Genomic DNA, 13,341 nt, shown 5'->3' with positions numbered 1-13,341 from the left:
TGGGAAAGGAAACCTTACGATTTTGGATAGCTTCTCATCTGCCAAGGGACATTTGTGCATTTACCATCTTATTTGTAGAGGCATTGTGTTTCTCACCAAGAACTCATCCCACTTGCCAGGAAATAGATTTGAAGCCAGCTCTACTGATGCCTTTCAGTTTGACCTTGAATACAAATGCCTGTCTTAGGGTGATTCTGAGGTCAAAACCCCACCCACAAAGGCAATTTTAGAGCAAGACTGCTAAATACAAGGGAGCAGGGTTGGGTATGCCAATTTAGAAAGCAATGCTCTTTCCCCTCAGGTCAACTGGTCTTTTCTGACTGATTAAGGCAGGAACAATGTCTTTCCAAATTCCCCCATTCCACTTCTCTCATGAAAAAGCCTAACTCTTTAGGCACCCAGCCTTTTTGATCTGAGACAGATAGTAGATTAGAAACAAGAATCTATCTTCCTCCAATTTCCTCTTGCTGGTTAAAAAGACACCTATAATTAGATTGGATGTCTGCTGCCATTCTAGGTGCAGTTTTGCTCTGACTCCCAAATCATTATGCAGTGGGTAGTTTCCAATAGGCACCGTGTTCAGATCGCTTGTCATTTCAGGTACCACAACTGTATTTACCTGACAATTAACTATTACTTGTGGAAAAGCTTTCTAAATATTCAAACTGATGTACATACACACTTTCTACTCTCACAGCCATAAAAACACTAGAAATACATGCTTTCAACATTTTTACCTCCAAAGACACCCGTTGTTGATGGTCAAGTTCGTATTCATTATGTTTAGTATTTTAAAATTATTATTTTATTATTCATTACAGAGATTAGCATATTTTTCTAACATCCTCTTGTGTTTCCTAGAAACTCATAGTTAAAAAATATTAGAACAATCCAGGGTACTAATTGTACATGGATATCTATCTGAAATAGCCAATTTCCTTAGCCTCCAAGATAGGCCAGTAGCTTGTCGACACGTGATTTTCCTGGGAGAAGATGTAAGCTGCCATTGATCACAGTGGCGTCTCTCCCTGTTTGTGTTTATATCCTCTCAGTCAAGTAGTAAGAAAGAGAAATATGTATTGTGTCCCTTGTTGGCCGTAAGTCTGAAAAATGGTTTCTTCTTTTAAATCAGCATAAAGCACCACCCACTGGCTTCCAGAGGGAATTTTACTTTAAACTTGTTAGTAAGCTTCAGAAGAACTTTTGAGCGAGGTAGCAGAAAGATAGGAATAGTAGGTTTTAAAATGTGCTTACCTTATTACCATGCAAACTTGGCTCTCACTTTGAAGCAGAGAAAGGGAAAACAGGGGGGAGAAAAGGTATCCCATCCAGTGAGATTTCACTGTTAAATATTAACAAGACACCCAATCCTTAGGAAGAAGTTGGCCTCCATTTAAATTGTGCGTGTTATCCTGTTACAAAACAAGCATGCTTGGAAGAATACACTGGAAAAGAAGCAGCAGTAATTGATCAAGATTTTCAGAAACATAAATAAAATATTTTCAGAGTAACCTTTTGCAGAAGAATTGATGTTAAATCATTGTCGCTAGATGGTATGGCCTGGTTCTGTGGAATAGAAGGTTAAACAGATTCTTGAAACAACAAAAACACCCTTCAAAATGATCTATTTTTCCAGGGCAATACAAAAGGGGTTTGCCCATTTTTGTTTTGATTGCTTCAGCTTTAAACAGAAATGGTAATTTCAGTACATGGGCACTTTAGTACCTTGCATGAAAGCAAGACATCAATTGTAGAGATGTAATCAGAAAGTACATTGCCTTATGTTTTATTTCCTTTAATCATTCTTCTTTTTTTGATGGAGTACTGGGTTTTCTAATCGAAAAGGGGAGTTATGGAATTGCAGGCTTAGAAGAATGGGTTAGAATAGCCATCTTTAGTTTTTAAATTGCCAGGAGCCTGGTAATAACATGTCATTTGGAGGGCAGTTGTTAGCAATACCATTATATTGATATAAAAAATGGAGATCTACCTGTGAAAATAGATGTTAATAGCAAATCTGGTATTTCCAAGCCAATAATTGGAAATATTTTTGAATAGTACACCTATCGTGAAATGCTGAAGTACTGACATGCTAAACAGTGGTTTCCTCAATTACAAAAGAATGTATCATACTCTCATTGGTCGAACAGTTGACTAACAATCATCAGACTATTTCTTTTCAATGATGTTGTATGACTGTCATTCCAGTCTCCTTCCCTTCCTCCCATTTCATTAAAATTGCAGCACTGATACACTAAAATTAAATGTTTGGGGAGGGAAATGAAATTCAACCCTATTAATCATATTGAATTAATTATTCTAAATTATAAGAATTGTCCTTACTGGCTAATAAAGTTACCAACTGTATAATAAGCAAGTAGTGACCTTAAAGTTATTGCACAGTCTTGTAATAAAAGGTCAATTTGTTGGAGTGTAAACTTACAGCTACTCTTGCAAATCATGTGTTGAAAAGCTATCTGGAATCACCCTGAGAGGGAGCATAAACATTCTTAAATTTGAAATCCAAAAATCATATGATGGATGGAATTTCTAGTTCCTGGAAGGCCCTTTATAAGTATATATTGGTGCCTTGGCATGCATATTTTATGTCGTTATTTATTTTTACCAGCAATGTTCGTATCTCAGAATGATCAATAGTTTCTTTTGTGAAGCTGAAAGTTGGAAGAGAACTGAGGAAGACGTTTCAGGAAGGATTTAGGAGAATAATTGATAGTGGAAGGAGATAGATAGTAAGAAACAAGGGAGGGAAAGAGAAGGGCATAGAGTATAACTGTATTTATGCATTCGCTGTGAGCTATTTCAGTCTGACACATTGGCATGCCTTCTCACAACATGGATGTTTTACCTGCCCTGGCTCATTCTGGACTGACTTGTGCCATGTAGCACAGCAGTGCTTGTTCCTTGGATTTTCTGCCCTGGCACAGCAGGTTTGCAAAATCATTGAGATTTGGACTAGGAAACTACATGAGACTTAAAGCCTATTTTCAGCATTTACTGAACACTTATAAAGACTTGGCCATAGGGATTGGCACTAAAAATACAGAAAGGAGTAAGATAGAAGATGTGCCTTCAAGGAGTTCATTCATGTTACAATGGAGAAGATAGAGAAGCGAGGAAAACTGTACCACACAATGTAGTAAGTGTTACAATCGAGCTATGGAAAATGAGCGCACACTGAAAAGCATGATTCATTCTGCCTGGATGCAGCTCTGAAGTTAGTTCCCTCAAACAGACAAAATAAAGAGGGCATTCAGGCTAGAGGCAATAACCCATACAAAATCATAGCACAAGGAAAGAGTGTGAAAATATAAAATTTTTATGACCAGATATTGGAATACAAACAAAACGATAATAAGAGAAGCCAAACCTACAAGTAATCTGTATGCCTTCTCAGTAATGAACGTACTCTTTATTCTATAGTGATATGTACATATTCTAAGGTTTTCTAATCTCTTCAGCAAGGGTGTGGATAGTGGTTCCGAAATGGGTATGCCTGGAGAGCAGAAAAACTGAACTAAGGCAGTAAGAGTAGGAATGGGGAAATTTTCACTACATTTAAGGGACATTCTCAGTGGGAATTAGTAATTACTTAGGCTTAGAGAATTAAATGAAATGAAGACTCACCATGATAACCAGAATTACAATTTGGGTAACTACATAACAGAGACAATACTCGTGGGATGGGTTTTAACAAAAGAGGAAGGGACGAGTTTGGTAGGAGATACGGGAAATATAATGAGTTCAATCCCAACCCTCTTTCAGCTTGAGGTAGCTGCAGAGAATCCAGGTAAAGAGGTCTAGTAAAGGAAGTACATGTTGAGTAAGGACTCCAAACAGAAGAAAGTTTCAGGTAACAGAGATGAGAGTCAAAGTCGTGTGTATAAATGTAATTGCCCAAACAGAATAAATGGAAAGCATCCTCATAAGCCGATGTCTCTAGTTTTTGCAATGATGATCATGAGATATTATCCAAAGAGGAAAATCCAAGTCCCTTCAGTATGTCTTTAAGGTACATTGTAGCAGTAGAATTTCTTTCCTTTTCATGAAAGCACATTGCCATCCTGACTGTGTTTTACTAAGGTGAATATTAACATGAATGTGGAGTCTCTGTTACTGCACCAGTTGCATAAGGAGAAAGTGGAGTCAGGTAGATGTGTGCAAGGCATAATGAGAGCCAATCAGAAAAGCAAAACGAGTCACATAGAATCCACAGAGTCGAGTAAATAGGAGACCATTAAGAGTTAGTTATCAAATACTTTATTAAATTTGGAATCAGTGTTAAAGAGGCTCCTTGCATTTCCCCACTTCACAGAAAGACAAAATTAGGCAAACTGTTATACCAGTATACGACTATCTGTTATGACTATAAATATGAAAAAAATTAATAATAACATGATTGACTCTCAGATTCTCCTGTTAGGTCAAATCTACCTTCTGTTTTGAACTCTATGAGAAAACTTAACTTTTGGCAAGATGTTTGTGTGGCAAATCCTTTTCTAATTTTTGTTCTCTTTTTTGTGTATAGGAATCATACATAAAGGAAATGGGGAAAATATGTTCATTTCCCAGCAGCCCCCTGTCATATCAACCATAATGGGTAATGGACACCAAAGGAGTGTAGCCTGCACTAACTGTAATGGCCCAGCTCACAACAACAAACTCTTTGCTCCTGTTGCTTTAGCTTCTGGCCCTGATGGGAGTGTGTATGTTGGTGACTTCAATTTTGTAAGGCGAATATTTCCTTCGGGAAATTCCGTTAGCATTTTGGAATTAAGGTAAGTTTCTTCTCATCTCTGTATTTGCTTGACAGATAAAGAAAAAAATCAAGAATAAGATCATGTGAAGAGGCAAGTTATTGCCAACAAAAGCATAAAGTATACTTTTTTATGAGTTACTATGGAGGAATTTCCCCTGTTAGTTCTCCTGTTAGTCCTGAAACCACACATACACAAATCACGAAAATGGACTTGGAAAATTGTATTTGTACATATGTGTGTACACATATGAATATGTACATATATGCATGTATATACGCATATATGTATATCCAACAATGGTAATCAAAAAGAAAGAGGCTGTAAGCTTGAGAGCAGGAGGGATATAAGAGGGATTCCAGGGAGGGTGGCAGGGAAGGGATGCACAGAGGGAAAGTGATGTAATTTTATTTCAATTAAAAAACCCCAAAATATTAAAATTCAAAAACTGTTTTAAACAATAAAAATACAATTTAAAAATCATAATTTTCAAAACGAGGAGGGTTCTGAGTAATAGTCTCTAGCCCACTCCAACCCGTTGAAGGAACCTTTAATCACTGATTTGAAATGCTCAAAAGTATTGCTGCCCCTGACTGTGAGGCCTCCCCTGTCTGCAAGGCTGTTACAGGGATCTCAGTACTTCCAAGTGCCAGCATAAGTTACCGAGTGCTGTCAAGCTAAAAGCTACCTGTTCCGTTGTTGCTGGTAGCAGTATCACCAGATTGAAAAGGACTTTTCAGTCTTTTGAAGTCCTTTAATATAGAAGAACACTGAAGTCTGTTTTCTCATGGCATCACAAGGAAGACGACACTTTCTACCTTTGAAAGAGCAATTCAGTGATGATTAAAGCATCCATCTTTAGATTTCCTTCCTCTGTTCTAAGGATTTTCTTGCAAGTACAAAGAATGTTAATACCTTTTGTGAAGAATTCATACCTTTTTGCTCTGCTGTATCCTGAAGTTGTTTAGATATTACAACTAAATCAACCATGGCTTAGTCAGCTTATTTCTTCCCTTTCTGTGTCTCTATGACAAACATATGTCTTCTGGAGTTCACAGAAAAGAAAGCATCCATTCCTATCCCATTAGGGATTAAAACTGCTGCTTCATCCCTGAGGAAATTGGCAGGGCTTCCCTTCTAATTGGTTATGGCAGATTTATCCAGAACACATGACTCTGAAAATGAGGACTAAAATTTCTAGAGTCCAAAGGATTTTGATGTCATCTTTTGAACATTCCATACAATACTTAATTTTGCTTCAGGCATCTCCTCATTGACATCAGAATTAGTGGCTGCCAGAGCCAGCACATCGTAAAGCCCTCCTGTGTCCTCAGGACTACTGGGATGCTCTGCATCACCCTCAGTCAGCGCTTAGTGCACTGGAATGGAAGTTTGACTTTGCATGGGCATTCCTCGAATGTTTTCACATTTTCGCTCTTGCTTTGGAATCCGCCTCCCTTTTCTCAAACTGAGTTATTCTTTCACACCTAGTTTGGGAAATGTAGTCCCAAGCCACCATCCATTTTCCACATTAATTCACTATAGTTTTAATACATTTCTTAATTATAATTGCAAATGCTGTCATATGGAAGAAAGCTGCTAAATCCCTTGGTTAATAAAAAATAGACTGTGAAGTTAAGACTTTGTAAAGACAAAGCACATCCAAAAAGTCTAGAGGGGCACTAATTCATAGAACCCTGCCCTAATCAAGTATTCATGGGCCTCACAATGTCAGACCTCCTGGAGATTTGTCATTTCTAGTAGTATATCTCTTTAGGCATCAGTAGAAAGTCAACAAGAAGTCTACGATAGTTGCATAACTGGATTTGAAAGCTATTTATACAGCATCCTACATTGTTTTCATAATCCTAGGGGTGTTTTATCGACATGATGCCAAACATGAACGGAAGCACTGAGCAATTCATTCAACACATGGTTCCGTCAGGTAGTGAAAAGACCTGGTGTTATTGAACTGGTCTAGTTAACCCTGTAAAAAGCCCACTTATATAATACTTCATGGCTTCCTCATCAAAGGAAAAGCACTAAAGTCTATTAAAAAAAAAACACAATGATACGAAGAGAAAGAAGCCCCTGCTCAATTCAATCCTATCCTTTGTAATTTGGTTGTAAATTTACCTAAGGTGGAACAATTGTCTTTCATTGATGAAATTCACAGTTAAGGATTCTCAACAATTCACAGATTTACATTTTAAAACAAAGTACCCTGTGACTTTCAACATCAAATCATTTTAAATACAAATTAAAATAACTTGACCTCAAATTACAAAGTTGTCTCTACTGGTACAAAATATGTTTCATTTCTGCTCATTTAGTGTACAGTCCGAAGTCTGTGATCTTCCATTCACTCCTATATCTTCAAGTACACGTCTTCAAGTACAGAGGCATGCACGTGTGTGAAGTCACACGCCCCGGCTTTCATACTGAGCCTATCACTCTATTGGGCTTTTCTGAGATATGAGCCTTCAGAGTTTCTTACCAGTTTTTGTCTGACTCAGATTTTTCTGAGAATCTATTCCAAGTTAAGGTCTCTCTCCATAGAAAGAATACAGCACCAAAATTTTCCCATGTTTTTCCCTCCTTTAGCCTTCATGCTACCAGCAGCCTGCCAGCAACTGTTTAAGCAATGAAGCCATGTCATAGAGTCATGGTTAATAGCTCTTTTTAAATGAAGTTCAAAGAGACAGATTTTTATGATCTTCTCAATTCTAACACTCCTCTTATTGGCCATTATAGAAACAGGGTAGTTAAATATACAATATGAAATAACTCCCTATATTTGACCATAACCAAACACTTTCTAAAAATCTATACTGATCAGTAACCTAAATGTATAAATCAAATCCTTTGCATATAACTGGTGGATTTATATATTTGCTATAACTTTCCCAAATATAAACTTTTTGGGAAGAAATACGTTTATTTAATAAGGTCTATATAGCTTTAGAACCAAAATACTTATTGAATTCTACTGTGTTTAAATAGAAATTTTACTTTATGCAGTTTTTTGTTGTTGTTAAGATCAATTAATTCAGCTATTTTACCTTATTAAGTAATTTTTTCTTGAAAATACAGGTCTGATATAGTCATCTTGTTTGTTATATTCAGAATTGTGAATGAAGCAGCAATGTTGTTAATGGGTTATTACAGAAAAAGTCAAAGAACCCTCCTAAATTTTAACTCTTTGATTACACATTATATATTTTACTCTGTCCTCTACCTCCTTATCTGTAATATTGAATCCAACCTTATACTTCAAACATACACTTACATGTCTCATGCAGAGATTTACATATGGATCTTTCTTGGCTCATTGTTGGATGACATTCTGTGAAGACATAAAATTTGTCCCAAATAGAAGGTATCCTCTATGTCCCACTTTGCATTATTTCATTCCATATTTGACCGCATGGAGCAATTTCAGACTCTACTTAGACATTCAAAGACTGGTAGTCTTTCAACCTTATCCCAGTCAATCCAAGCCATCTGCATCTGCGATTTCTTTTCTCTGATCTCAATAACCCTTTCATTTAACTGGTTGCCAGTCATCCCCATCTCTGACCTGACGGTTCCTCATTGGCTAAACAAAATCAGAAGCGAAAAATCGATGATATTGTTCATATTGTTACCAATTTGCCAGGAGAAACATTATTTCTTGTTATTTAAGTCTATAGTACCCCTTCCCAGTTTCCTGTAGCTTTTGTCTACAAATATGATTCTTAATACTTTCTTCCAGTAAGAGTCTCAAGTAGGGTGATAATAAAGCAGAGAAGCTTATAAGCTTCTGGACTACAAATATTTCAAAACTGCATTTTCTGAGGATCTTAAGACAGTTTGAGTCTTGATTTCCCTGTGGATTTGCTTGTCAAGTTAAGACGTACACATATATATGTACATATATGTACATAAATACATATGTGCATATTTTAGTAGTATAAAAGTGATATCACAACTTTGTGAGTTTAATGTTTATTAGAAGAATCCATGAAGATACTGTGTGCAGCACATGCCTGACACTTTATAATTTATAATTTGCCTGATTGTTTTTAGTAGCCAGAAAGTTAAATATCTCTCAAAATCTTGCTGCATCTTTAGATTTATTTATGAAAGAGAGAAGAAAGAAAAAAGAATTTCTTTCTTAAGATTAACTTAAACCTGCCCTTATGAAATGTCTCTTTATTAACAGCAAATTCTAGAATCTGAAGAATCACAGAAGTGACTTCTGTCTTATATTAGAAAGATGTTCACAAGTATGAAAATAGATATCAGATTTCTGAGCTTCCCTTCTTCAGATCCAATATGTTCAAGTTCAGCTATATCTCATCGATTATGACTGCTTCTTTTCTCCTTTGATCTTGGTTAGCCTTGGGTCACTTTTTGGTTTTTTAAAACTAATAAGGATAATTATATAAGTAAAGATAGAAGACACCCTACCTAGTGCTTCATATGAATTCAAATATGTGATATGCCCTTGCTCCCATCTCATCTTCTAATTTTACAATTCTATTAGAAAACCCATTAAGCATGACTAGAAGTGATTTATTCTTTATTTTAAAAAACCCATGCTTATATTTTTTTCAAAATTCAGTTATTCTCAAGATATTTATTTTGTCCTTCCCTTAAAAATGAAAGAGAAAAAAAATAAGAGGCTAGAAAATATATCTTGGTACCTTGAGCAATTTGGGCTCGACAAATGTCAACATGACATGAAAATTTCTCTTGAGATTTTACCATTCCTTTTCCAGTGATTGGTTAATATTTCTTTCATTACTTATAGGACTTGACTCCTGTCATTGGTTGGAAATGGAGGAGACTTGGTATAGCATAGCACCTATTTAGGAAAAGTTAACATGCCGAGGGGTGTTCTGACTTACAGAAAGTCTTAAAGAGGATCAAACAGAAACTTAGCTTTGAAGAATTCTATGAATATCTGAGAAGTTGCCACAAACCATCATTTTGTTCACAGAACTGAAACTACAAATACTAGAAAAACGGCCTGTAGATAAATAGATGGCTATGCCCCACCTGAGTTTCAACTCATATGCTAGCAGTGGCTTTGTAAAACACAAGACAAATTTTGATAATAGTCAGAGGCAGAGCCAGAGCATGGGAGAAGTTAGTCTGAGATGATATTTGTTGGAGTTGGAAGCTCTAAGAAGTTAGTCTTTCTTAAGATTAGCTTAAACAACAGGATTTTCAAGGAGTGTCCCAGTGAGAGCCCATCATCAGCGGTGGAGCAGAAGTCAGAGGCCTCAAGGCAGACCAATGACTCATGGCAATGAACACTTGCAAGTAAAGATGAGTGGACTAAAAGGGTAAACTACAGATTCCATGATGAGATTCTTCCACTTTTTGTTTGTTTATTATATTTAGCATTTGGTTTTCTTTAGTCACACAAAAAAATCTTCAAAACAACAACAGCAAAAATAAAGAAGACAGCCATAAGAGCACAAATACAATATGATTATATTTATGTGAAATAGGCAAATTCAGACAGACAAAATCCAGACTTCTGGTTGCCTGGGACAGAGCAGAGGAGGAGGAATAAATGGAAAAATGATAATTATCAAATAGATAAATAATTTCTTCTTGAATTGGTTAATCATAAGGGTTGTATAACTGGATGCATTTGAAGTTGCTGAAATGTACATTTTACAAAGGTAAATTTATGGCATAAAAATCGCCTCTCAATACTTTTCTTTTAAATGATCCTTTTTTATCAACTTTGTCCTAGAAAAAATTCAAGGGTTAATTCACAGATCCTCTCATTAGGAATACCCCTGGCTCCCAAAAGAGTTGTTAGTCCACTCTTTTCTCCTCTTAACTCATAACAAGCTTCGAGAGTGTCAGTTAGCAGGTAGTAATGCCCACGGATGGGCCTCAGCACTTGTGAAGAGTTCACACATTGGCAGCTCAGTATGTCGTCAGTTGATAGTTAGACAGCAGGTTCACTTTGGTGGTAGTTCAATCCTAAATCCTTAACTAAAAGAAATTCTAAGACAGAACAAGGTCACACACTAGAAATAAATTCCATCATTTTCACTTCCTCCCTCTGAGATGTTAATGAGAGAAGCTGCTCTGCATACGATGGGACATCTTCCAAATTTACAATGACATTATTGGCAGGATCAGAAGCAACTGTGAGAGAATCAAACCATCTCCCTCCCTGCTCCATGCCATCACCTAAGAATTTGAAAAGACTTTGTAGACACGCAAATGGGTCCTGCTGTAGCATGCAAATACAAAACGTTGTGGATGAAATTATATTTTAATGAGATTCATCTAGTGTTTTCACAACTAGACTCCTTTAGAAGAACTGACTTTGCTCCAGCGATTAGAGCCCACCCAGCTCCAACAACCATCTTATAGGGACCACAAAAACAATGTCTAAGAGACAAAGAGAAAGAAAAAGGCACAAAAGCCTGAGGCCAGGTTTCTAATCAGAGCTGTGCTTCCTTACTGGTTGACCTTTGTGGCAACTCACAGAATACCTACCCTTTTGAGATGGGCCAAAGAAACAGACGAGCCAATGGAGTATGACCTGTGGCCAGGCGAGTACCTTGGAAAGATGAGTTTTCAAGAGAGTTGAATCCATTTTAGCAGAAAATTTCAAGTAAAATAATTCTGTATCTTTTTTTCTTTCTGGACATTCAAAGAAAAAGAACATTTTCTGGTTTTTATAAAAAGGTTTATTATCTTCATGTCTTCAAAGTGACCTAAGGGCCAGATTTAAAAGGATTTTAAAATTAAAATGACTATATTTCACAAATGATTATAGCCTTTTATTTCCAGACAAACTTGACCTAAAGTCAGGCCTGCACACAGATTGAGCCCCTCATGTGAGAAATATCATACCACGTCACCCAGTGAAACATCCAAAGCAATACCTTGTGTCAAAAAGCTATTAAATGAAGTGCTTACAAAACGTTCTGCTTCTCGGTGGCTGACAATTGTGTTTTGCCCACCCCAGTTGCTCTTTGGAACAAAGATGACTGGAAGACATAAGGCTTTAATAGCTGATGTGCATGGTGTTTTATTGAAGCTGTTTTGATGCAGCAGTTTCAATGCTAAGGACATTCTATTGTGGTTAAGGGAAAGTCCTCAATTTTTAAATTCTTTGGATATTTCATACATTAATACAATTTATTTCAGTCATATTAGTTTACCATTACTTCTTTACAACTTCCCCTAGTACCCCCAAACTGGTCTCTCTTCCAACTTAATGTTCCCTTTTTGTTATTATTGTTAATTCCTCAGTCCAATTAGTGCTACTCATATGTATGTATATATGTACATATGTATGTGTGTATATATGTACATATGTATGTGTGTATATATATGGGGCCATCAACTTGTATATAGACAACTAACTAGGAACCATGTTCCCCAAGGATAATGACTCTTCCTCAACCAGCAACCATTAGTTGGAAATAGCCCTTCTACCAAAGTTTTGGCTGCAGGGGACCAATTTGTACTGGAAGTGTGTCTGACTGGATATGGTACAGGTCTTGTGCATGTAACCACAGGTGCTATGATTTATGTGTACTGCAACCACATTATGTCAAAAGTCTGCATTTCACAGTTCTCCTCCTCATCCATTAGCTCTGACATTCTTTGCCCATTCTTCTGTGATGTTCCTTAAGCCTTGGAGGAGGGGAGGTTAATATAAATGACTCATCCATAAGCTGATAGCTAACAGTCACCTATTCTTGGTACTTTGACCAGATATGAATCTTTGCAATATCTACTACCCACTACAGAAAGATCCTCATCTAACCAATTGCATTATCTACTACCCACTATAGAAAGATGCTTCTCTAACCAAAATTGACAGCAGAACATTCTATGGATATAAACATATATCTAGAGTGCAGTTTGATGATGTGACAATTTAACATAACAACTGTAGCTTCCCCCTTAGGACCTATGATCTCCTAGTCGTGGGCCTTTGACCAAGTTTACTTTATCAGGCATGACATCCTTCCTGTGGAACAAGTCTTGTATCCAATAAGAATGTGATTGGTTACCCCATATTTGTAATAGCACTATGACAACAATGGGCACATCCTGCCAGACAGGTCAGTATTGTGCCATGCAGAGAAAACTCCCATACTTTTAAGTTGTGAGACCTTTTTGAAAAGTTTTCAATAATGTGTGCACAGATGTCACTACCTTATCTCTGAGGTAGATCCAATAACTGACTTAGAGTTGAGTTTGCGGGTGCGTGTCCAATATGTGTCTTGATAGAAGATGTAGTGGTTTTACATTTCTGTAGTCAGGAATATCAAACTAAAATTTAGAATGCTCCTTTGCAGCAGCTGCTTTTTCAGTCACAAGCCTAATGGTTCTTAAATTTTAACTCTGCATCAGAATCCTCAGCTGAATTTATTAAAAATATAATCCCCAATCACTACTTCCCCATGTCAGAATTCTGGTTTAGTAGGACAAGGGAGAGCTCCCAGAATACTGCACTTGCACTGGAATTTAATGGTCCCAATGCATATGGCCAGGAAGAAGCTTTATTTATTGTCTTAGAACTTTACCTGCC

General features: G+C 36.7%; 1 protein-coding gene across 1 annotated transcript in view; it reads left to right on the top strand.

The window, feature by feature from the left end:
• The window catches only part of Tenm1 (teneurin transmembrane protein 1), an 819,764-nt gene that overhangs the window by 704,669 nt on the left and 101,754 nt on the right, over nucleotides 1-13,341 (top strand). Inside the window, exon 22 of the mRNA XM_085684917.2 lies at nucleotides 4,547-4,796. Coding sequence (XP_085541043.1) covers nucleotides 4,547-4,796 — 250 coding nt within the window. The remainder of the gene's footprint in view (nucleotides 1-4,546; nucleotides 4,797-13,341) is intronic.

This window comes from Myodes glareolus, chromosome X, assembly GCF_982192425.1.
Source record: "Myodes glareolus chromosome X, mMyoGla1.1, whole genome shotgun sequence".
NCBI lineage: Eukaryota > Metazoa > Chordata > Mammalia > Rodentia > Cricetidae > Myodes > Myodes glareolus.
The sequence above is the reverse complement of the archived record's forward strand: the minus strand, read 5'-3'. Positions and strand labels throughout refer to the sequence as shown.